This window comes from Penicillium angulare, assembly GCF_028827245.1.
Source record: "Penicillium angulare strain IBT 27051 chromosome Unknown utg000004l_segment0_segment0, whole genome shotgun sequence".
In the NCBI taxonomy this organism is placed as follows: domain Eukaryota; kingdom Fungi; phylum Ascomycota; class Eurotiomycetes; order Eurotiales; family Aspergillaceae; genus Penicillium; species Penicillium angulare.
The window spans coordinates 6,207,238-6,227,332 of NW_026623163.1; the positions used below are offsets into that span (position 1 = coordinate 6,207,238).

At 46.5% G+C, this 20,095-nt stretch overlaps 9 protein-coding genes across 9 annotated transcripts; 3 read left to right on the forward strand and 6 right to left on the reverse strand.

The window, feature by feature from the left end:
* Window positions 1-549: 549 nt before the first annotated feature.
* N7478_006225 (uncharacterized protein) lies at window positions 550-1,371 on the reverse strand (the record flags this gene model as incomplete). The annotated part of the gene is made up of 2 exons (XM_056922439.1): window positions 550-1,273; window positions 1,316-1,371. 2 exons carry the CDS (start codon window positions 1,369-1,371, stop codon window positions 550-552), a joined length of 780 nt encoding a protein of 259 aa, XP_056780476.1.
* Window positions 1,372-2,362: 991 nt separating this feature from the next.
* On the reverse strand, window positions 2,363-2,545 carry N7478_006226 (uncharacterized protein; the record flags this gene model as incomplete). The annotated part of the gene is made up of 1 exon (XM_056922440.1): window positions 2,363-2,545. One exon carries the CDS (start codon window positions 2,543-2,545, stop codon window positions 2,363-2,365), a length of 183 nt encoding a protein of 60 aa, XP_056780477.1.
* Window positions 2,546-3,258: 713 nt separating this feature from the next.
* N7478_006227 (uncharacterized protein) lies at window positions 3,259-5,128 on the forward strand (the record flags this gene model as incomplete). Its single annotated transcript, XM_056922441.1, has 4 exons — window positions 3,259-3,331; window positions 3,482-3,720; window positions 3,846-4,643; window positions 4,700-5,128. The coding sequence occupies 4 exons, from the start codon at window positions 3,259-3,261 to the stop codon at window positions 5,126-5,128; spliced, it is 1,539 nt and encodes a 512-aa protein (XP_056780478.1).
* A 446-nt stretch (window positions 5,129-5,574) lies between these two features.
* Window positions 5,575-7,481, reverse strand: N7478_006228 (kynurenine--oxoglutarate transaminase; the record flags this gene model as incomplete). The annotated part of the gene is made up of 9 exons (XM_056922442.1): window positions 5,575-5,862; window positions 5,931-6,354; window positions 6,426-6,439; window positions 6,501-6,654; window positions 6,708-6,780; window positions 6,852-6,957; window positions 7,011-7,095; window positions 7,166-7,234; window positions 7,294-7,481. 9 exons carry the CDS (start codon window positions 7,479-7,481, stop codon window positions 5,575-5,577), a joined length of 1,401 nt encoding a protein of 466 aa, XP_056780479.1.
* Window positions 7,482-8,061: 580 nt separating this feature from the next.
* Window positions 8,062-9,672, forward strand: N7478_006229 (ssDNA-dependent ATPase MGS1; the record flags this gene model as incomplete). The annotated part of the gene is made up of 1 exon (XM_056922443.1): window positions 8,062-9,672. The coding sequence occupies one exon, from the start codon at window positions 8,062-8,064 to the stop codon at window positions 9,670-9,672; it is 1,611 nt and encodes a 536-aa protein (XP_056780480.1).
* A 535-nt stretch (window positions 9,673-10,207) lies between these two features.
* N7478_006230 (uncharacterized protein) lies at window positions 10,208-11,695 on the reverse strand (the record flags this gene model as incomplete). The annotated part of the gene is made up of 1 exon (XM_056922444.1): window positions 10,208-11,695. One exon carries the CDS (start codon window positions 11,693-11,695, stop codon window positions 10,208-10,210), a length of 1,488 nt encoding a protein of 495 aa, XP_056780481.1.
* A 2,164-nt stretch (window positions 11,696-13,859) lies between these two features.
* N7478_006231 (uncharacterized protein) lies at window positions 13,860-14,984 on the reverse strand (the record flags this gene model as incomplete). The annotated part of the gene is made up of 1 exon (XM_056922445.1): window positions 13,860-14,984. The coding sequence occupies one exon, from the start codon at window positions 14,982-14,984 to the stop codon at window positions 13,860-13,862; it is 1,125 nt and encodes a 374-aa protein (XP_056780482.1).
* A 1,276-nt stretch (window positions 14,985-16,260) lies between these two features.
* N7478_006232 (thioesterase family protein) lies at window positions 16,261-17,447 on the forward strand (the record flags this gene model as incomplete). The annotated part of the gene is made up of 3 exons (XM_056922446.1): window positions 16,261-16,363; window positions 16,421-16,661; window positions 16,721-17,447. 3 exons carry the CDS (start codon window positions 16,261-16,263, stop codon window positions 17,445-17,447), a joined length of 1,071 nt encoding a protein of 356 aa, XP_056780483.1.
* A 45-nt stretch (window positions 17,448-17,492) lies between these two features.
* Window positions 17,493-19,945, reverse strand: N7478_006233 (ATP-binding protein; the record flags this gene model as incomplete). The annotated part of the gene is made up of 5 exons (XM_056922447.1): window positions 17,493-17,828; window positions 17,902-19,457; window positions 19,546-19,650; window positions 19,712-19,831; window positions 19,894-19,945. 5 exons carry the CDS (start codon window positions 19,943-19,945, stop codon window positions 17,493-17,495), a joined length of 2,169 nt encoding a protein of 722 aa, XP_056780484.1.
* Between the last annotated feature and the right edge of the window lie 150 nt (window positions 19,946-20,095).

Consider the following 20,095-nt stretch of genomic DNA (forward strand, 5'->3'; position numbering starts at 1 on the left):
CGGAATGAAGAGACGGGAGTAGGACGTGGATGACGGGTGTTTCGGGTTGATTCTGGGGGCTTTGGGTTTCTTACAACTGAGCAATCCAGGCATATGGTTAAATTCCCTTAGGAAGCTTATACTTTAGCTGCATCATTATGTAGTATCGATATACTAGCTAAATATCTGTGGATCTGAGTGCTTTTATTTTATGTTTATATATTGCCCTTACTGGCAGCTCTGGAGGAGTATCTAGAACTTGAAGAACCTTTGAAAACACATCAAAAACTTGAAAACACATTTGGGCACCAAACAGACTCCATCGCTAACGGCCAACAGTCTGTACCAACCTTGGGTATTTGCAAAGCGGCGACAACGCCATCTGATGGATATGTTCATCAGAGAAATAATGATAAAAACATACAAGTACCTCAGCGCAAAAAAGAAAGAAAGAAGGACAGAAAGAGAGAGAGAGAGAGAACGCTGGAAAGAACTTTCGAAAGCCAAAGAAAACCAAAGAGCAATATCCACGACGAAACATCTGCCAAATTAGATTCCAATATAAAAGACCTACTCTTCTGGCTCATGGATGAAGCCTGTATCGACATCGCAGTAGGTCCCATCGATCGAAGGAATCAGCTGTGGTTCCCATGGTCCTGGCTGCAGAAAGTCAAGAATTTCGCCTACCACCTGGGACACCACGGATGGCGAAGTTGATATCTCAGCATCCGAAATGTGTATCTCTTTATGGCCTGAAATAGGAGGCTCTCGGCGAATGCATTCGCGTTTGTTTGCCCGGCACGGTGGACAAGGAGTCGAAGGGCCGCATTTTTTCTTGCTCTTGTAGCATCGGTTACATGCGCCGCCGTATTCTTTCAGTTGTCGGATATCCTCTTTCTGTTTGTCCAATTCAGTTCTGGAGCGCGGTCTCTTTTCGTGATAAGTGTGTGGATTTGTGGGATCTTCCGGGATAAATTGGTATCTCATTGGCGGTTCAGACGCAGACCTTCTCATCGAACGTGGTACCTCTATACTACAAAATTCATTATTCCATTGAGGCGTCATGGGTTGTGGCACACTCATATTGGAAGGGTAGAGTTCATATTGCTGAAAACTTGAATGCGATCCTTGAGCATCATACAAAAGAAAGTCGTCGTATGGGATAGAGATATTGGGATTGACCATTGAAGCCTGAAGCTCCGGTTGGAATGCCTGGTTGATCAGACTGTTTTCAGTGAGTGGTTCACTTATAGTAGGAAACAGGTCAAAGTGATTCGAATGTTGTCGCATATATCTATTGATATTAGATGAGATATTAGACTGTGTGTTGAAAAACGTCTCTGGGCCTGAACGCATTGTCGGCCGCGGTACGTCCATAGGCATCATCGTCATGATATCTGGGTACTCAGTGGGCTCCAAGGGATCCACCTCAGAAGATACGGCCCTGACCCTCTTGCTTTTGATCGAAGCCATGAGCTAGTCGCGTCGGGGCGGGCCCGCAAGTGAACGTTTGATGGTCGGGCGACCCGATATGATCCCGGTCAACAAAAGTGGATGTGGGGTGGGTATAAATGAGAGTAAAGTCAGTGCTGGTTAGATTAAAGGTTCGAGTTTGAATGTTTGTTAGACGTCTCTAGCTGCTGCTTGTCGCAAGGAGGGAAAGAGCACTTTGATGTTGTATGGGTTGTCGAGGTGTTGGGTGTTGCCGGTGGAGGGTCAGAGATAGAGAAAAAGAAGCGCGAATAACTTCGGTTGCGCTTTCCTCGAGATAAACCCGGGGCAAGAGATAGTACCCTTATCATTATGTAACGAGGTCTGTATAAACCTTTGAAGCCGACTCTTAATCAGGCAACATGATCGCCCTGAAAAGGCTTAGTTCTACGAAACAGTTCGACCTAAAAGGGTTGGGTTTTGACATGACGTGAGTGACCAAGATCTAGATTCGGTGAACCTTGGGAAGAGGTCTAATCATATAATGATTCAAGGCGGTTAAAGGCTGTTACTCTACAGATATGCAATATTATCTCTGTAAACAAGTTCTCGGGGGTCTTTCTGACCTTGAATAGTCCTATGTAGCCCGAACTTACTAGCTATCTATGGAAGTAGAACCCCATACTAGACGATGTATAAAACTTTCCAATCGAGTACCTAGGTCGATAACACTCCAGCCCAGTTGGTATGTTATATTATAATATGAAACTTGGGGCCCTTTTCGCTTTATATTATGTCATTTTTAACTACTATCGATACGCTGATGTTCAGCCCTAGCTATTTCGATGTCCAATCTTTCTTTGGACCATTTGTCTATTGCACGTTCTTCGCGTAGTAGCTTTTTGTTCGACATACCTTTTCAAACTGACCAGCCTTTCCTTTTCCACTCCTACTATTTCTCCATTCCCCCTTTCTTGCTCATGTAGATATTGTTACAAGCAATCAATGTAGCTTGGTGGTAGTCCATGGCCAAAACGTCAAAGCTTCGTGCCGCAGTGAGTTCAATGCTCATCTGCTTGGCTATGCGGACTTCGAAGTTCTTCGTTTGACGGAGAATGGATCTTTGCTCTGTCATGTGGTCATAAACTAAGACAAACATAGCATCCAACGAGAAGCCGGAGTTCTCAGTCCCGGAAGTGCTTTTGGATTAGATGCTTTCTCGTGTTGAATTATTCAGGTTTATAATTTGAGGTGGGGTTTTTGTAGGAGATATTACGCGCCTACCAAGTAATCAGGTGCTTTTAAGTTCAATGTTGTGGCCAGTACCTATAAGTTTTCACTCTGAGACTTCATTTCACTTTCCTTCTTTCACCCCTCCAAACTCCCACTCGCAACAACTCTACCTTACAAAGACACACACACACACACACACACCTGTGATATTCATACTGAAGACATCCTATCTTACTACCAGCAAAGTCAAACAAGTCAATTGATTTCCTTTTCTGGCAATGGTATCTCCAAACCGCGAAAAGAAGAAGAAAAATGTGGAGAGCCATGACGAGAAAGAAACTGAGGCACAAGTCGACGCCTCAACAACAATTGACTTCCTTAGCTACAGCACTTTCCAAAACTAGCGTGTCAAATAAGCCGACTGAGACAATTACCACAAAAACTTCACATAAATCCCCAATGGACGAATTTACGGCACCAAAACACCGCAATGTAGAATTTGGAAAGCCCCGTTGGCTTCGAGGGCTCAAAGAGTGAACAAAGCTGTACTCCTCTTCCACCTGCTTGCCCATCTGACTCCAACACACCTTCCTTGAATCACCTGCATCGATCAGCATGCAGACTGCCGATATTGATACCCAATTAACAAGCTCGACTTCCAAATTTCAAGCTGGAAAACCTATTGAAAGTAAGTTGGAAAGTGACCAGAATAGTAATCGTGGTAAGACACGAATTCTCCACGTTCCTATCATCAAGCGCATTCCAGATTCACCATTCTCACGTCGAATTTCGTCGAACTCACTTGAAATACCAATGTTACTGACATTTATTTACACAGAAGCCCAGCCCCTGTCTGCCCATCCCTCCCAGGCCACAGCGAATGGTGATTCTCCTACCAGAAAAGTGATCACTCAGCAACAGGCATCAAATAAGTCAGGCTCCAAGCCTCGGAGCCTCGGGCTAAATGTCTCAGCTAGGCCCGATAGTTCTCCATTGGCCATACTATTTATGCCTCACGGGAAATTAGAAAACGTCCATTCTCGTAGTGGAATGTCGACTCGCCCCGTTAAGTCTAAGGTGAAAAAGAGACACTTTCCCACCCCAAGAATCGAACAGTGATGAGACAAGAAGGAAGAGCGCAACAAAAATCACCCATTAATTGCGCACCGACGTCAGATTCTCCGGCTGAAAATAATATTCAGCTCGGAAACCTAGAGTCTGCCAGCACTGAGCTATCACATTCTGCTGAGGCGACCGACCCAAGTCATATGCAATATCTGCAGCGGAGGGCGTCCAATGCAGCAAAGTATGGTAGGGCTGCCGCGGTGGCAGCGAGCCAGTCAAAGAATGTTACCATTGCTAGTACTTCACCAGTCGGGATATCGAGCATTCGGAATACGGTGTTAGCGGTAGAGACAGGAAGCAGCTCTGCCCAGCCTCCCCTTGTGGAAACAAGCCACGAGGCCGATACTTCTCAGCATACCGCAACATCTCATAACATGAATTCAAATCTTCATCATGTATATGAAACCGTTGAGAAATTATCAGCTGGCGCTGCCCCGTTTTGGGACCTGTCAAAGTTCGTATTTAGGTGCGCAAAGAGACCCTGCCCGATGCGCTTCACAAAATGGGACGGTATCGCCGTCATCTGTCCTCGGTGTGGACCTTTCTCGGCGATAAGATACTGCAGGAAGGAATACTTATGGGAGGATATCAAGTTACACTGGTTAGCTTGTGGCAAATATACGTTCAATGTGCCTTGCGTACCATTATCTATCCCGCCTGAAGTCCTAGCTGGCCCACCTATGATTCCATTCATAGATGGCTGGAGCAGCCCTGAGCGACATCGTCAGGCAGTATGGTTCAGTACAGCCCAAAAAGATGGAGACTACTTCATCTCGCGGACTTGGATGACCAGAAATGCGAGGACCCCCGAGAGGCCAACCTACGTAGCCGTTGCTCGTCTCGATTGCTTACCACTATCAAATGGGAGCAGCCGGGTAAGAAGGACCAGTTCCGACGGTGCCTTGCAGTATGTCTTTTTGCTGGCACACAGGTCTCTGCTCTGGGGGGTTATCTTTTTCAAATGATTCGTGACAAGTTGAACTCCCAGGGCCTATGGGACGAGAGCATTGACACCCAAGTTCAGCACCAGCTTAGGCTTGAGATAGGTGTCGATATGAAAATGCTTTGGCGCCAGATTGGACAGAGATACGCGTGCCTTACCGAATGGACTGGTTTCCCTTATAGTCATTGCCAGGATTCAACATGCATGTATGAGCGTGCGAGAAATATGGGATATTCAGCTTGCGGCCGAGGGTTCGAGCGCGTGTGTCAATATATGGAGTCCCAGTACTGGATAATTCGTGCAAACCGAACCACTCATCCTAGAACGCAGAGTGTAGAGGCTCGGACACGCGGGATTGGGTTACTTTGGAGGATCGGCGAGTCTTCAGCCGCGGCGAGGGATGGGATGGGTGCATGACTGGGCCGATGGAGATCGAGGGCCCTTATTGGGTGAACGTGGTGTCACCTTAACCAGTTTGAGGCTCGGCAGCGAGTAACTGTGATTTTCATTGGTATTCTCTGTCGGGATAGGGTTTTGGATCTAGGCAACTTTTCCACATCAGCAGCCCGATCTTGGCTAAAAATCATAAGCCTACAACATCCATTCAATTTGGCAGGCTGGAGCCGCCAATTTTGTACGCTTTAGAGTACTTTTTGACTGATGGTGACTGGGAAGCTACCAACTTGCAAGGCTTGATCGTGAGTTCCTCGTCCAGTTGATTCGAATCGGCATGTCCTTTATTGAAGCCGGGTCACTCTACTACTCAAGAGATAATGTCAAATAATAATTTCTTTGAAAAGAGATACACTATTCATAAGTTTCCCTGATTCTATATACGACCACATCTATAGGAAAGCCCTTTTTTACTGGATATACTTCTTAAGTCCGCGCAATCTTTCCTTAGCAGTCTCAAGAACATCATCGTTCTTGCACACAGCAAAGCGGAGGTAGTCCTCGGCGATGCTAGCATTGGCATCGGTATAGAATTCCGTAGGAGGAATAGCAGCAACACCAACCTCGTGGATCAAGAACCAGCAAAGCTTGAAATCACGGGGCCGGCTAGCGACATGTGGAGGGAATGGGTAGTCAGCCGGAAGCTTGACCGAGGCCATATTAGCAAGGACAAAGTATCCACCCTCAGGGTCGGAGTACTTAGACAGATTAGTTAAATTGGGTCTTATTAGGAAATAACCATATCAGGGAGAAAGGGTTCACATACGGGAATGCCTAGTTCTTCAAAAACCTGACAGAAACGCTCCATCTTGCCCTTCATTTCGTTCCGGCTCTCATCCCAGAATCCGACCTTGTCAGCCTGCTCGAAAGCAACGGCTGCGGCCTCCTGCAGTGGAGAGACACTGCTGTAGCAGATGCGGGTGTGCGCACCGGCAACGTATTTGACCAGATGCTCGGGGCCGATCAGGTAGCCTACTCGCCAACCGGTAGCGTAGAATGCTTTGCCTGCAGAGCCTACTGTGAGCGTGCGCTCATACAGCTCGGGTGACAGGGTTGCAATTCTGGTAAAGGGGACGTAAAAGAGGCGGTCGTAAACTTCATCGGACAGGATGATCAGGTTGTGCTTCACGCAAAGCTCGCCAATGCGCTCGAGCTCTTCGCGAGAGAAGACCTTTCCAACGGGGTTGTGACTAATAATTTGATTAGCTTCTGTTTGTCTTTTCGTCTTCTTTTTCTCATTTCCCGAGAATAGAGCTCTTACGGAGAATTAAGAACCTATGATGTATGACGTCAGAATAAATTCAAGCTTCTCGGAATGGCGAAAGTATGTACTCACAATCATCTTAGTCTTGGAATTCATGGTATTTTCCAGTTCGTTAAAATCGATAGTCCACTCGGAAGCCGGCGAGGTTCTGGTAGCTCCATCCTTGGGAGGGTGAAGAGGAACATATCGAATAGTGCCACCGGGCATTTCAATGTTGCTGATGTATCTGGAAAGACGGATGAGCAAAGCACTTAGACGGCATAACACGGCGAAGCTCACTGGTCGAAGAATGGCTCGAAGATAATGACCTCGTCACCGGGCTCAATGAATCCCATGAAGGCACTTAACATTCCTATACAGTTGTCATCCCGTCAGCATCTGTATCGTGCGCTGTGATAATATCGATCCGCCAAAGCAACTCACCCTCGTTCGCGCCAGTTGTGATCGAAACCTCCGTATCCGGGTTTATGGTCTTTCCAAAGAAGGGCGAGTATGCATCCGCAATAGCCTGCTTGAGGCGAGGGCGACCCTGTTTGCTGTGAGCTGATATCCCACTTCGGATCATTTCTAGTCGCCATTCACCTTGGTCGGAGAGTACTGATTGCATTCCACCCGGTCGAGGGCATCTTTAGCAGCATCAATGGCAAATTTCGGAGGGTTATAGCCACTATAGAAAATCATATATGGTCAGTTTCAGTCCAACGAGGGAATTGGCCGTCGCAAAGCAATATACTCACAAGAAACCTTGGCCCATATTCACGATCGGCTGAACGGGAGACGCGGCGGCCGCTTCATTGACAATAGACCTGGAAAATACATCTTTAGAAAACGTTACTCAATCCCAATTGTGTCGCGCGCTTCATACCAGACATCCTGTCGTTGCCCCGCTACTCTTTTTGCGGGGCGAAAGGGATCGGGCCGCGCAGCTGTTGCGGACATTTCTCTTGCGCGGAAACCAGGAAGGCGGGGAAGGACAGAGGAAGGGCGAGAAATTCGCGGAGAAACGGTGGATCGGGCGAGGGTGAAGAGGAGGGAGCTTCGATTAACAATCATGAGGGGAAGAGGGGAGATTGGGCTGTCAGTATATCAAGTGTGGTACTGGCGGAGTTTGTCGGTCATTCAGCGGCATCGGCCAATAGATGGCGTGCTTGGTGTTCCGTCTTCGGTCTTCCCGCGGAGTAGATGCACTGCATAGGGCGCAGTATACAGCGACATCTATAAGGCTGTATCAGTATAAACCAACATAAATCAGAGTTATGGTGAAAGTAGTGGCATATTTATTCAATTTTACATGAGTTCCACCACTTTCGGTTCATTTTCTATAGCTGCAGATTCAAACTATGTCTTTAAGAGCTGAATATAGTTTTGTATCATTCTCAATAGAACAAATGAGGATATCATAAGACAATCGACCAAAATCTACAGTTAGCGAAACAGAATTTCCATCATCAATATTTGCAAACCTTAGTTAATGTATCTGTCATTTGATAGTGGCATAGCTTCAAACGCTCAAACCAGGATTGTTCCGATAAGAGCCCTTACATAAGCTTCTTATCGCGCGCGCTCAGACGCGTCTCCGCATTTCAATAGTTGCATCATCGTGTCGGGCTTTTATATTGATGGGCTAGTAATCATGGTGTCCTGTCCAATCTGTGGGAAATCTGTCCCGCAGCTGAAAATTAACGATCACATTGACTCCGACTGTCAGAGCTTTGTTGAAGAGCCATCCTCGTCCCCGGATGAGCCATCCGCCTCACAGAAAGCTGTCCCAAGCATATTCCAACCGGCCTCCGCACGCAAAAGCTCCCAAGCCAACAATCCCAAAGACTCACCCTCACGATCCAGCGTCCCCACTCCACGTGCCCTCAATGGCAAACGGTCATTCACCCAAGAAACGCCACCCCGAGAGAATGGCGTGAATCAAGCTTTCGGAAACACAACCGAGCCACAGGCAAAGCGCCCAAAAGTCAATGCTTTTCATAAAGCTGCTCCGCTCGCAGAGCGTATGAGGCCAAAGACTTTGGAACAGGTCTGTGGTCAGGATCTTGTCGGGCCAACTGGTGTCCTCCGTGGGTTGATTGAACAAGATCGAGTTCCAAGCATGATTCTCTGGGGTAGTGCCGGGACAGGAAAGACAACGATTGCACGTGTTATATCATCCATGGTTGGAAGCCGGTTTGTGGAAATCAATAGTACAAGCTCTGGAGTTGCTGAGTGCAAGAAGATATTCTCCGAGGCACGCAGTGAGCTTGGTTTAACGGGCAGGAAAACGATCATTTTCTGCGACGAGATTCATAGGTTCTCCAAATCCCAACAGGATGTGTTCCTGGGGCCTGTGGAAAGTGGGCAGGTGACTCTAATAGGAGCAACTACCGAAAATCCTTCATTCAAAGTCCAAAACGCTTTGCTTTCACGATGCAGAACATTTACCTTGGCGAAACTCACCGACGAGGACATCACATCCATCCTCCAACGCGCTTTGGAGGTCGAAGGCCCAAATTATAACCCATCAGAGCTAGTCGACTCCGAGTTAATCCAGTATCTCGCTCGGTTTGCAGATGGCGATGCGCGAACCTCTCTTAATCTTCTGGAATTGGCCATGGACCTCTCCAAGCGACCAGGGGTCACTAAAGAAGATCTGAAGAAGTCTTTGACTAAAACTCTCGTATATGATCGCGCAGGAGACCAACATTATGATACAATATCCGCGTTTCACAAGTCTTTGCGTGGTAGTGATCCCGATGCTGCTTTATATTACCTTGCTCGCATGATCCAGTCAGGCGAAGATCCTTTATACATTGCCCGAAGGCTGATCGTCGTTGCTTCTGAAGATATTGGGCTTGCGGATAACAGCATGCTCACTCTGGCGATATCAACCCACTCTGCCGTGGAAAAGGTTGGACTTCCCGAGGCAAGAATTAATCTTGCCCATGCAACTGTTGCGATGGCGCTGTCAAAAAAGAGCACTCGATCATATCGAGGATTGAACAATGCATTCGCAGCTCTAAATGAGCCTGGGGTAGCAAATTTGCCTATCCCTATTCATCTCAGGAACGCACCGACTAAGTTGATGAAAGAGCTGGGATATGGCAAGGAATACAAATACAACCCGAATTATGTGGATGGCAAAGTCGAGCAAGATTACGTTCCCGACGAGCTTCTTGGCCGCACCATCTTAGAGGATTTGGATCTGGGCACACAGCGGGATCCGGCTTTGTACAGTACCAGGCGTAGCGGTCGCTGAGATAGCTCTAGCTGTACTCATTTTTCATGACCACTTCTTTATGACAGACATCTAATGACAGCCCTCTTCTTCATATTCTACTCTCCGGTCACTCGCTAGTATACTGTCCACAAACTAAATATTTTCCTTATGGGCTGACAACCTTTGTGGCTCCGGGGCTGATTGAGGAGCAGCTCTACGCAGAATTTACTACCTCCAAAATTAAAATTACATTTGGAGCCAACTTGAAAAGCTCGAGTGCTAAAGTAAGGATATTCAGAGTGGAATGACAATTTGGAACCTTGAAATTGGAACATACGTCCAAAACAGCACACTATGATCCTTGTTTCAGTCAACAAATTCTATTCATCGCAAAATCTAAGTCTAGGTCTAAGTTATAATCTCGGATATGAAATGAAAAAAAGAACAATGCAACCAAGCATTGATATCGGCGCATGACATGTTGAATGCTTTCGTTCAATCACTGGGAACAGAAAATGATTCTATGAGTCTGCCGTTTCTTGAGACTCGGCGACTTCAAAAAGTCCCGCACCCTCTACTGGAACAGAGACTGACAGCGATCAATGCCAAGGGCATTGATCATGAATGGGTTGACAAACTGGCAATTGGGATCCATGTCCTCCTGAATCTCAAGCCAATCGTTCATCTTGGGGAAGATGGTGGAAGTATAGGTCTCATTTTGAAATTGCATCTTGTTCCAGTGAGGGCGAACGTCGTAGGTCTCGCCAAACTTGGGAATGAACTCGCTCGCAAGATCTTGGTAAAGCCATTGAAGGGTGTAATTGTTGTAAGAAGGCATCCAGGAATATTCCAACGTAGCAAAAATACCACTTGCGTTGGGCTGCAGATTGTATTTGTTGACGGGGGACAGCCAAGTATCATCACCCTTGATGAACCGAGTGATGACAGTAACATCATCACTTTCATATCTGGCCATATTTTGATCGGCCATCACATCATTGATCTCTTGGTATGAAATCAGCCGATCACCTTGGGAAATTGCGTAGTTGAAGTAATCCGTGCCAGCTTCAGCCAAGTTTTCAATTGGGAAGAAGTGCTCAAACTGGCCCATGAAGCCACGGTAGCAAATTCCAGGTGGTGTGGTTGCGATTCCACTCATTTTGTGATCGTAGCAAATATAATCACGATTGCAAGGACCGCAGTCATTGGAGCAAAAGTTTACGGAGCAGTTTGTTGCTCCCTTGTAGTCAGTCTCTTCCCAGTAAACGAGAGTAAGACTCGTTGAGGGCTCGAGCTTTTGACTGGACGAGTTCCAGACTAGATTGGGACCATTAATGTTGATCTGCTCGTATTTTGATCCAATTTCCGCAATCTCTTGATAAAGTGTGGTGATGTTTGTTGAACCTTCGACGACTCTACTGGTCCGCTTTAGGTATGACAAGGGTTCCGCTTGAAGGGTTACTTCAGTGATAAGACCCAAAGCTCCAATGGCAACTCGGAAGGCGTCAAGATTGTTATCTTTATCAATGACATGGACATTACCCTTTGCATCAAGCACACGCATACCAAGAATCTGGGTCGCAAGATTTTGGTTTTCCTTGCCAGTGCCATGGGTGCCTGTAGTTGCAGCACCAATGTAGTTTTGTACCATCTCACTGCCCAGGTTGTGCACTTGGAGGCCTTCGTCATGAAGAGTCGGAATAAGATCAACCAAATCCCAACCCCCACCAAAGGTGACTGTATTATTGACACGGATATCGAGATGCTTCAAGTTGGTCAAGCTGAGAATGTAAGATTCTCTGTCCGTTTGTCCGTCATTCACGCATGTAGTTAGATTACCAAAACCGTGGCCATTGCCGACAGGTCTCAAGTGGGTCTTGAGTGGGTAATGGTACTGAACAAATTCAATAAGCTCAGACTCGTTGGCAGGGACAAAGAAGCCAGTTGCATCACAAGTAATGTCAACCTGCCAATTGAACCAGCGATATGCCTGGGCTCCTGACCCATTCAGAGCGACAAGAGACAGAAATGCAGCGGACAACGAAGATTTGAGACCACGCATCTTGAGGCAATCTTGAGTCTGCCTGAAACGAAATTATTCAGTACAAACTTTCACAGAGCCGATATCTGGTGGATTGAATTTCATACCAAATCCAATGGAGTGGAAGTGAAACTGAGGTGCTACTATGCCAAAAATCCTGGGAAAGTAGCATGCTTTTATACCTCAGATTTGCAAATCCAGGCTCAAATACAAAGATACAGTCCTACTCAATGCTGATGATGAAATTTCTATTCGTCCTCTAGACCTTCGCAGGATCATCCACCTTATCGTACCGGAGTTTCAAAGGTACGCCAGGAACATAATACGCTTGGCAGTATACGACTCTGCCTTGCCAATTAATTGATAGATAGGATTATTCAGAAGAGTCGGCAAAGTTAGTTCATTCAGCAAATACATCTCCAGCGTAATAGCAGCTTGGCGATGATTATGAGCGAAACTTGGCGACATTGGCATAATGAAGATCTCGCGCCACAGCCAAGTTCATCTTATGCTGCCACTGGCACCTCCCGGATACGTGATATTGATCGCCTTGCTAGTTGTCTAGTAAGTCCTTCATATCAATTGAGATTTTTGAAGTGGCATACATGGGCAGTATAAATGGGTGGTAGAAAGACATGCTTTGTGGAAAACTTAATAATTTTTGGGCGATATCAAGGTGCCGTATTTCAATTTAGTTAACTAAATTTGCCTACATTTGTACTAACCCATTATAGGTATTCATATTCAATGAGACATACTGAATGAGAGTGGCTCTGCGATCCTATGCCGAGGCTTCTATGCCTTCTCCGAAGTTTGCACATGGCTGGGAAATGTCCCCACTTTAAGAATACGGCTCATGAAGCTCTTGATCAAAGAAGACGAGACAACCTCAATCGAATATTACCAAGAACAGATATTTTGGTACATGATACAGCATGTATGATTAGCGCAATGGGTTGAGATGCACTAGCTCCTTCAATGAATCTAGCCAGCTAGAACACAGCTACTAATTACGCCAGTAGAAGAGGTCAAGAATTCCAGAGCGATCGAATAGCTTCAGGATTGGTAAGAGGTCGATATCAGTCTGGCCTTCAACTTGATCTATAAGCATTGTTTATAAGCACCGATTCTTGACTCTATGTTACTTCGGCATCCCCACCTGCAATATGGATATACAGCTATCAAATGTATGGTTCCAGCTGAAAGCACCCTGCATACTGTCAGAAATTAAACGTGGTCGCATTAGCCCCCAATTTTCAATGATATTCGCCAAGTTACATGCATTGTGCATACTATTCCCAAGTGCCAAGTACTTCTATACTTAATGCTAGTAGATAAGTTTCTTGGCTAAGCGCTAGACTCCGGGCCGATTTACCCAAGAACTGAGAATCTGTGCAGGGGTAACTGCCCCGATCGAAACCTGATCCTATCAGTAATGACGGTACCGGCATTGGGGCAGTGCCAATCCTTCATTACAGCCAACCACCATGGCCCGGGGAGCCAAGATTAGATCCGAGATCTGCGCCGATGGGCTTGGCTTAAGGCCGAACTCGGCACCAGTCTGCCTACCCTCCCGGTTACAGCTTGATTCGGGCCGGTCCCGCATTAATTACCCTTTGGGTGGCAGAACGCCTTCTGTGAATGTGAAAAGTAAATTCTTAGAAGAAATACAGTTTTGGGGCGCGAGAAGTATTTTGCGTCTCCTCCGCTGTTTAATTCAATATATAGACGTTTTGGTGCTATGTAATATTTTCAAGGCCTCTCAACTGCCTTCAATCCCAATATGTATATGCCTTTTAATTGACTTGTGGGTATGCAATGAATGGAGCCATTTGGATGGCGTCATTAGTTGCAGAGCCATCTTTGGCAGTTTAACCGATTGTGCATATTTCTTTTAACCAGTGTTTAACCGCCGCAAAATGTTAGTTTCATGCTAACTCTTGGCTGCCTTGGCTTTCCTCACTTGGCTCTAATTTCAGTAGACATCTGATTATTTAGGAAGTTACTTAGTATAGTCGATAATCTATGATTTTAGGACAACATCTGAGGAATAAATACTCTATTGGTGTAATTTAATCTATGTAGTTCGAATCTATCGGTATCGAATATGACAGCCTTGTTGTGCATGCTATTCTGGTTGACGATTGATCCCGCATAAAGGCCAGATTCTCATCTATCAAGCGATTTAAGCATGATCAATAGGAGAAGGGCCGTGGCCAATATCGAGAGTGTAAACATATATAGGCTTATTGAGCGTGTTGCTCTGGTTGTTTGCCTGAACAAACATATCACCGTGGTTGAGCTGCGAGGCACACATCCAAAGACGCTGTTTCGTATCAATCCACATGGCATCGACCCACAAGAGTCTGGAATCGCGTACCACCAAGGTGGTGGTTCCATTGGGTGCCACAGATCGAACCTCCTGGCGATCCCCATCACTGTAGTAGATGTTACCATGGGCGTCAATGGCAGTTCCACCGGTGCTAGGTGTCAGGGAGAATGGCTCAACATAGTTAGGCAACTCATCTGCGAGGGTTTCGTTATGGAGAGCCCCGTTCAGATACTTGGTTTCAATGCGCCACAAATAGCCAATACCAGGTTGATAGTAGAAGTATTTGCCGTCAGGCGAGACCTCGAGCTGGTCGGCATTCACATATGCATATTCGCCCGTCGCAGAGTACCGCATCAAGCTACCCTCTGCTGAAAGAGGGAGCAAAGCAACAGTTGACTTGTGCTCCCGAAGCACTTGGCGCGAATCGCCGGTTTCAAGATCAAGCACAATGATCGATCCGATGGTGTACTCAGTCAGGTAGGCGTATTTGCCATTAAAGCGCACATCATTGAGCGAACCCTTTGTCGTAGTGGTATTGCCAAGGTAGTAGATACGGTGGACCTCGTTGGTGGTCAAATTGAATGAAATGAGCTTAGACGAATTGGGGAATTCCTCCAGGGATCCGCTGTCTATGACCCAGAGATTTCCGTCAGGGCCGACGCGCTGCGCATTTGCTGACACGTATTTCCTCTCCGAGTCGGCTTCACTATCTGAGGTGGCATTCCACGAATTCCATGCCTCATTTGGATATGGCACAAGCGTATAGTTCTTGCCGATGACTTCCACAATTTGGGAGCCATTTGTGCCATCGACGCGTGCAATCTTCAAGAAAGTACGGCCCTCTGGGGTGGTGCTAGCTCCGGTTGTGGGATGGTCTAGAACAACAGCAGTTTTGAGGCGGCCGTCATGGTCGTTGGTCACATCTGCCCGGGCAAAAAAAGCCAGCAGGAAGCCATAGAAGATACGAGAGGATAACATCTCGGTTGGGCTCTGGGGGTGTGATTTGATGCCGGACTGCGCTGTGTTTTTAAGGAGTATGCCTTATATGTTACTTTACTGGCAATGAACTAGCTATTTAACCCTCTCGGTTTCTCCGCCTGGGAGGCCCAGTTCGTCATCGATACCTATGGATTTGTCAGAACACTTGAAATCAGACGTTGCATCTTGCTAAGATAAAGTCACATCTCAAATCTAGACTCATAAGGCTATATTCCTTCGCTTATTGTTTTCAACTACTTTTGTGTCGAGTATCATCAACTATTAATCACGCCACTTGCATTTTAGCAATCCTTGGTGCGCCTTGGCAATGCATGGATTTCTTGGCTCGATGCAGGTCTCAATCCGTTTATCCGCTGCCAAGGTTGCTGCATACTCGAATAAGCAAACACGTGTGGCGTATTGCTAGGGGTGGTATTTACTTGAGCAAGCGGCGCCGATCACTCACAGGAATGTCGTTAACACACAGTAAGACCTTGGCACTGGGTGGAGCTGTCCGTTTAGGTACTGCTCGCCGGTCTTTCCTTGATCGTAAAAAATACACTAAAGCAAGTAAAAATCCTTGGCTGGCAATTTGAAGTAATATTGGCGAAGCGGTCAGAGTATGAGGGCAACTTGAAGGCCTCTCTTTCGGTAGTAGCACGGACATTCCTAGGGACATACAGCATGTCGCCCCCAGAGCGATAAAAGCAGGAAGATGCGTTCCTGTTCATATTTAAGTTAACACTGATCCTATTCTTGTAAAATGAAAAACGATTTTATTCTCTGTGGAATAGTAAATTTCCAGAAACTATGCTTGATGAAGTCTTTGTCAAGTATCTTGCAGACAGACGATCGCCTAGGGCATGATCTCGCTATGCTAAGGTGATCCCTCTATGGACAAGATCATGAATCTTGAGAAACACTCTGTGTAACCCTTTTTTACCCCTCTACTCTTTTCAATATTATGTCTTTCATTCACAAAAATTTTCGGTTCCTACTATGCTGTTGGCTATAGGACTTGTCTGGGGCCAATATGTTGCGCATCCGAGGGACCCACACTGCAGGGATGTTAGGACCTCGGGACATGAGATGCGGAGAACTCCTTGAAGCACCTGGGCACCACATCTACCTGAACACACTCGATGAACTTTACGTGTTTAACAAAGGGGAAAATTACCACTAATTTTTCAAACCCTTGCGTCTTTCACCCAAGAGGCAAGCATCATAGAATCGTCTGTCACTTCAGCACTGCCCAGATCTCCAAGGTTATACAAACATGACGTCTTTCCCAACCAGTTTGGCAGAAGCACTTGACTTGCCCATTCCCAATGAGAAGCAATGTTCAGTGAATCTCTCAACCGATATAGCCTTCGGAGGAGGTATGTTCTCTTATATCCGAATAAAGCCATTTCTCTTTTAACCACTTATAATCATAGTGAGCTCCGGCGGCTACATAGCCTGCGTAATGGCCAAATATGCCACTTTATACGCGTCAAAGCATCCAAAACTAAACAAGCAATCTGATATTCGATCATCAACAGTCATGTTCTACAGACCCGTTGTCCCGACAAAGTCGGCTGTAATGGTCCTTCGTGAAGTCAGCATCGGGAAAGCCTGGTCTACTCTCCGCGTTGAAATCTCCCAAGGTGAGAAAATCGCAGCTTCATCAGACATAACGTAAGTAGCTACTTCAAGTTACATATCTGCTTGAATTTTTCAGTTAAACAATATCGCAGAATCACCTCCTTCTCTGTCCCGGGTATCACTCTTCAAACAGGCTGGAATCTTTTCCCGCCCCCACGCCAAGTAGACCTCCTGAAACTGGAGAAAGGCGAAGACCCCGCATGGACGTCGTACCAGACAGCGTTCTATCCAGATGGCTTCCGCCGTGGACACTCTTATATTCGGAACTTCATTCCGAAGACCTGGTCTGCTGATAATTCATTTGTGGAACAATGGGTTCTACCAGGATGGGACTGTGAGCCGCTAGGCTCCTGTGCGAAGCCAGAGAACGAAAAAGCACTTTGGACAAACGATATGGTTCAGTTCATCGTTGATAATGGTCTTCCTGTCCAAGAAAATTATATGCCTCTGGTTCCTGGAAAATCATTGCCGATGGGCAGTGTGGCTGCTACGCTGGCCTTTGCGGCCGCGCAGGAAAAGGCGCGCAATGAGGGGAACCCGCAATGGAGGGCTCTTCGTGATGACGGATCGAAGAAGATAATGGTACAAACTGTTCATGTGACTTTGTCTATGTCTACTGAGATTAAGAAGAATTTACCAAGGGAGGGAGTTCGATGGCTCTATCTCCGGACTGAGGCGAAGCATATTGAGAATGGGAGGATGGATCTTGAAATTCTTCTTTACGATGAGAAGATGGAATTGGTTGCAGTTAATAATCAGGTTGCGCAAATTATTCCGGCTATGGGGAAGAGCAAGAAGGGAGATGATTCACGACTATGAAAGAGGGAGGAATTGATCATGCATTGACTGGGTATTGGACTACAATTAGATGTAGAAAGTTGGCTTGTGGGCATTGCTTTGACGGAGCTTCAGAATAGCTTGGATCTGCGACCATCCTAGCTTGGACTTCTGTGAACGTGCGACCAGGCCCGCTATCTTCAGCAGATTCTTGATCTGTCGCCCATTCATCTCGATGGCCGACAGCTTCTCCAGCTGTGCGTCTGTAAATTCATCGGTGTTGTCTGTTCGCTCCAGGAACTGGACCCAGATCTGGCGCCTTGAAATAACGTCAAGCTCATCGTAAGCGATTGCAAGATGGATTCGAGATTCGAAAGCAGGGTCAATATTCTCGGCTCGGTTGGTGGTGAGAAATAGGATTCCCTGTGTGTAAGTATTAGCTGCCATTGAAAAATTCGAAATAAAGAAAAGAGACGATATAGAGGCCTAGACTCACCTCATAGTATTCCAACATGCGAAGGAATATTGATACCAGCTCATTCCTCATAATATCAGTAGCACTACGTGCTTCCATAAATACATCCGCCTCATCCAGAAGCAGAACAGCGCCCCATTTGGGGATCATCCGCAGGATATCCTTGAGACTTCGCTCCACTTTCTCAGCGCTGATACCTAGTTCACCAGCACTCATCGCATAAAGCGGTACACGCATGACCTCAGCGACGCACTCGGCTGTCAACGTCTTACCGACTCCAGGGGGACCACTAAGCTGCATAATAATTCCTTGGCCCTTGCCCGAAACAATATCATCGAAACGATCCTCTTTCTTAGCTTGAGCTGTGGCAATTCCCAGAATTAGCTCCTTGAGCTCTTCGTGACCTCTGGGTGGTACCAAAGACTCAAAGGCATCTGAGTTCCATTCGATATCCTTGGCGCAATCCAGATAGAACTGCAGCCACTCCTTGTCTTTCAGCGAGTACCCGTGTACATAAGGACTGGCGATGAGGCGATCCTTATCTTCCAGCTTCTGTGGGCACTCGTCCTCATCATAAACACTGATAGACTTCGTGGGATGAAAGACGTTGAAAGCGTCTGTATCAATAATTATACGGCTCTTGACGTGGTATTTGATCAGGTCATCCTGGAAGAACCCGACGGCCAGACCTTCGTAGGCCTTATAGTGGTATCCGGCGTGTTCCTCCCAGGTCTTCCCGCGCGCAATCAGAGACTCTCGGATGGATTCTGGCTTTTCGTGATACTTCAGAGGAGACACATCTAACGATGTAATTGGCGTGGTCCCAATAAAGGGGTATAGTTTGAAATTCTCCTCGTCATATCCGAAGTCTTCACCGTCATACTCGATGAATTTGCCCGTCATGACCCATGCCTTTGTACGGCAGCAGATACCATCTTCAGTGAATTCGAATGCGCGGGTACGTCCACTCGAAGTGGTGATCATCACATCACCAGGCTCGAAGATTGTCCAGATAAGCGCGTGGGTGATTACACCGTTGCGAATAAGATCATTTTTTCGAGAAATAATGTCGCGTAGTTCCTCCTCGATAATCTTGTGGAGTAGATCGACGTGCTTCCTGGTGGTGGGGTCTTGCTCCTCGTCGCGGAACTTGATAAATTGCTCCCAGCGATGAACCATGGGTTTGAACGGGGTATTGAACTCGAGTCTCTCCAGGGTTGTGGTGACACCCGGGTAGTTTGCCAGCACCTTGCCAAGGAACTCCTTGAGCGGCTCACTCTGAACGACAATTGAATGAAGGGAGAGGCTTTTACGCCCATCATAGCACTTGGAATGTCGGACAATCAGCGCATACTGTGCTGACTCCTCATCCTCAGCGGGGGCTATTAAACTCTCAGGGTAATCTTTAGTCCATGATGTGTTTCCACTCTCATCGGGCTTGGTCTCATATAGCTTGTGGACATCGATGATAGAACCATGAGGCTCGTACTTCTTCTCCTCTTCCTTCTCCTCTCCCTCCTTTTTGTCGTCTTCTTTCTTCTCAGTGGTGTTCTCGTCACTCTTCCCATTTTTGGTCTCTGTTTTTAATTCTTCACAATTGTTAGCACAATGACTTAACCTTGCGACTACAATTGCTTTTTCGCTTTCTGGTATGGAATGAATTACCTAGACTGGCGTCCCCGTTTGTCGTTGCTCCGTTTGTCGTTGCTCCGTTTGTCGTTGCTCCGTTTGTCGTTGCTCCGTTTGTCAATTTCTTCGTTGGTTCATCTTCTATTTGTTATGTCAGTTATTGCTCTCTTCTGATGCTAAATGCACACTACTCATAACTTACTGGGTGTTTTGATTCCGTTGGTAGGTGTGATACCGTTGGTATCAAGGCTCTCAGTAGAGTCCACTTGGTCTACGGCGCCGTTGGTTTCTTTGACCACATAATGCAAGCTGACGGGATCCTCTGTGTATTTTGTATGAGCTGGAGGTTTCGCATGTGGTCAACTTCAACTTAGGCAAACATACCTGATACGTGAACCTTGCCATTTCTCATCGGGAGATCGGTAGTATCCCTCATCACGGTCCCGTTCGTGTCCTGCAACATCCCTATGATGAGATGTTACAAACGGCGACACGGCTGAAATAGTAGTATGAAATGGGAGAGATATAATCTGAAAGTGTAATAGGATGTAAGGGGATGTAAGAGTGTAGTAATAAGAGTGTAAGG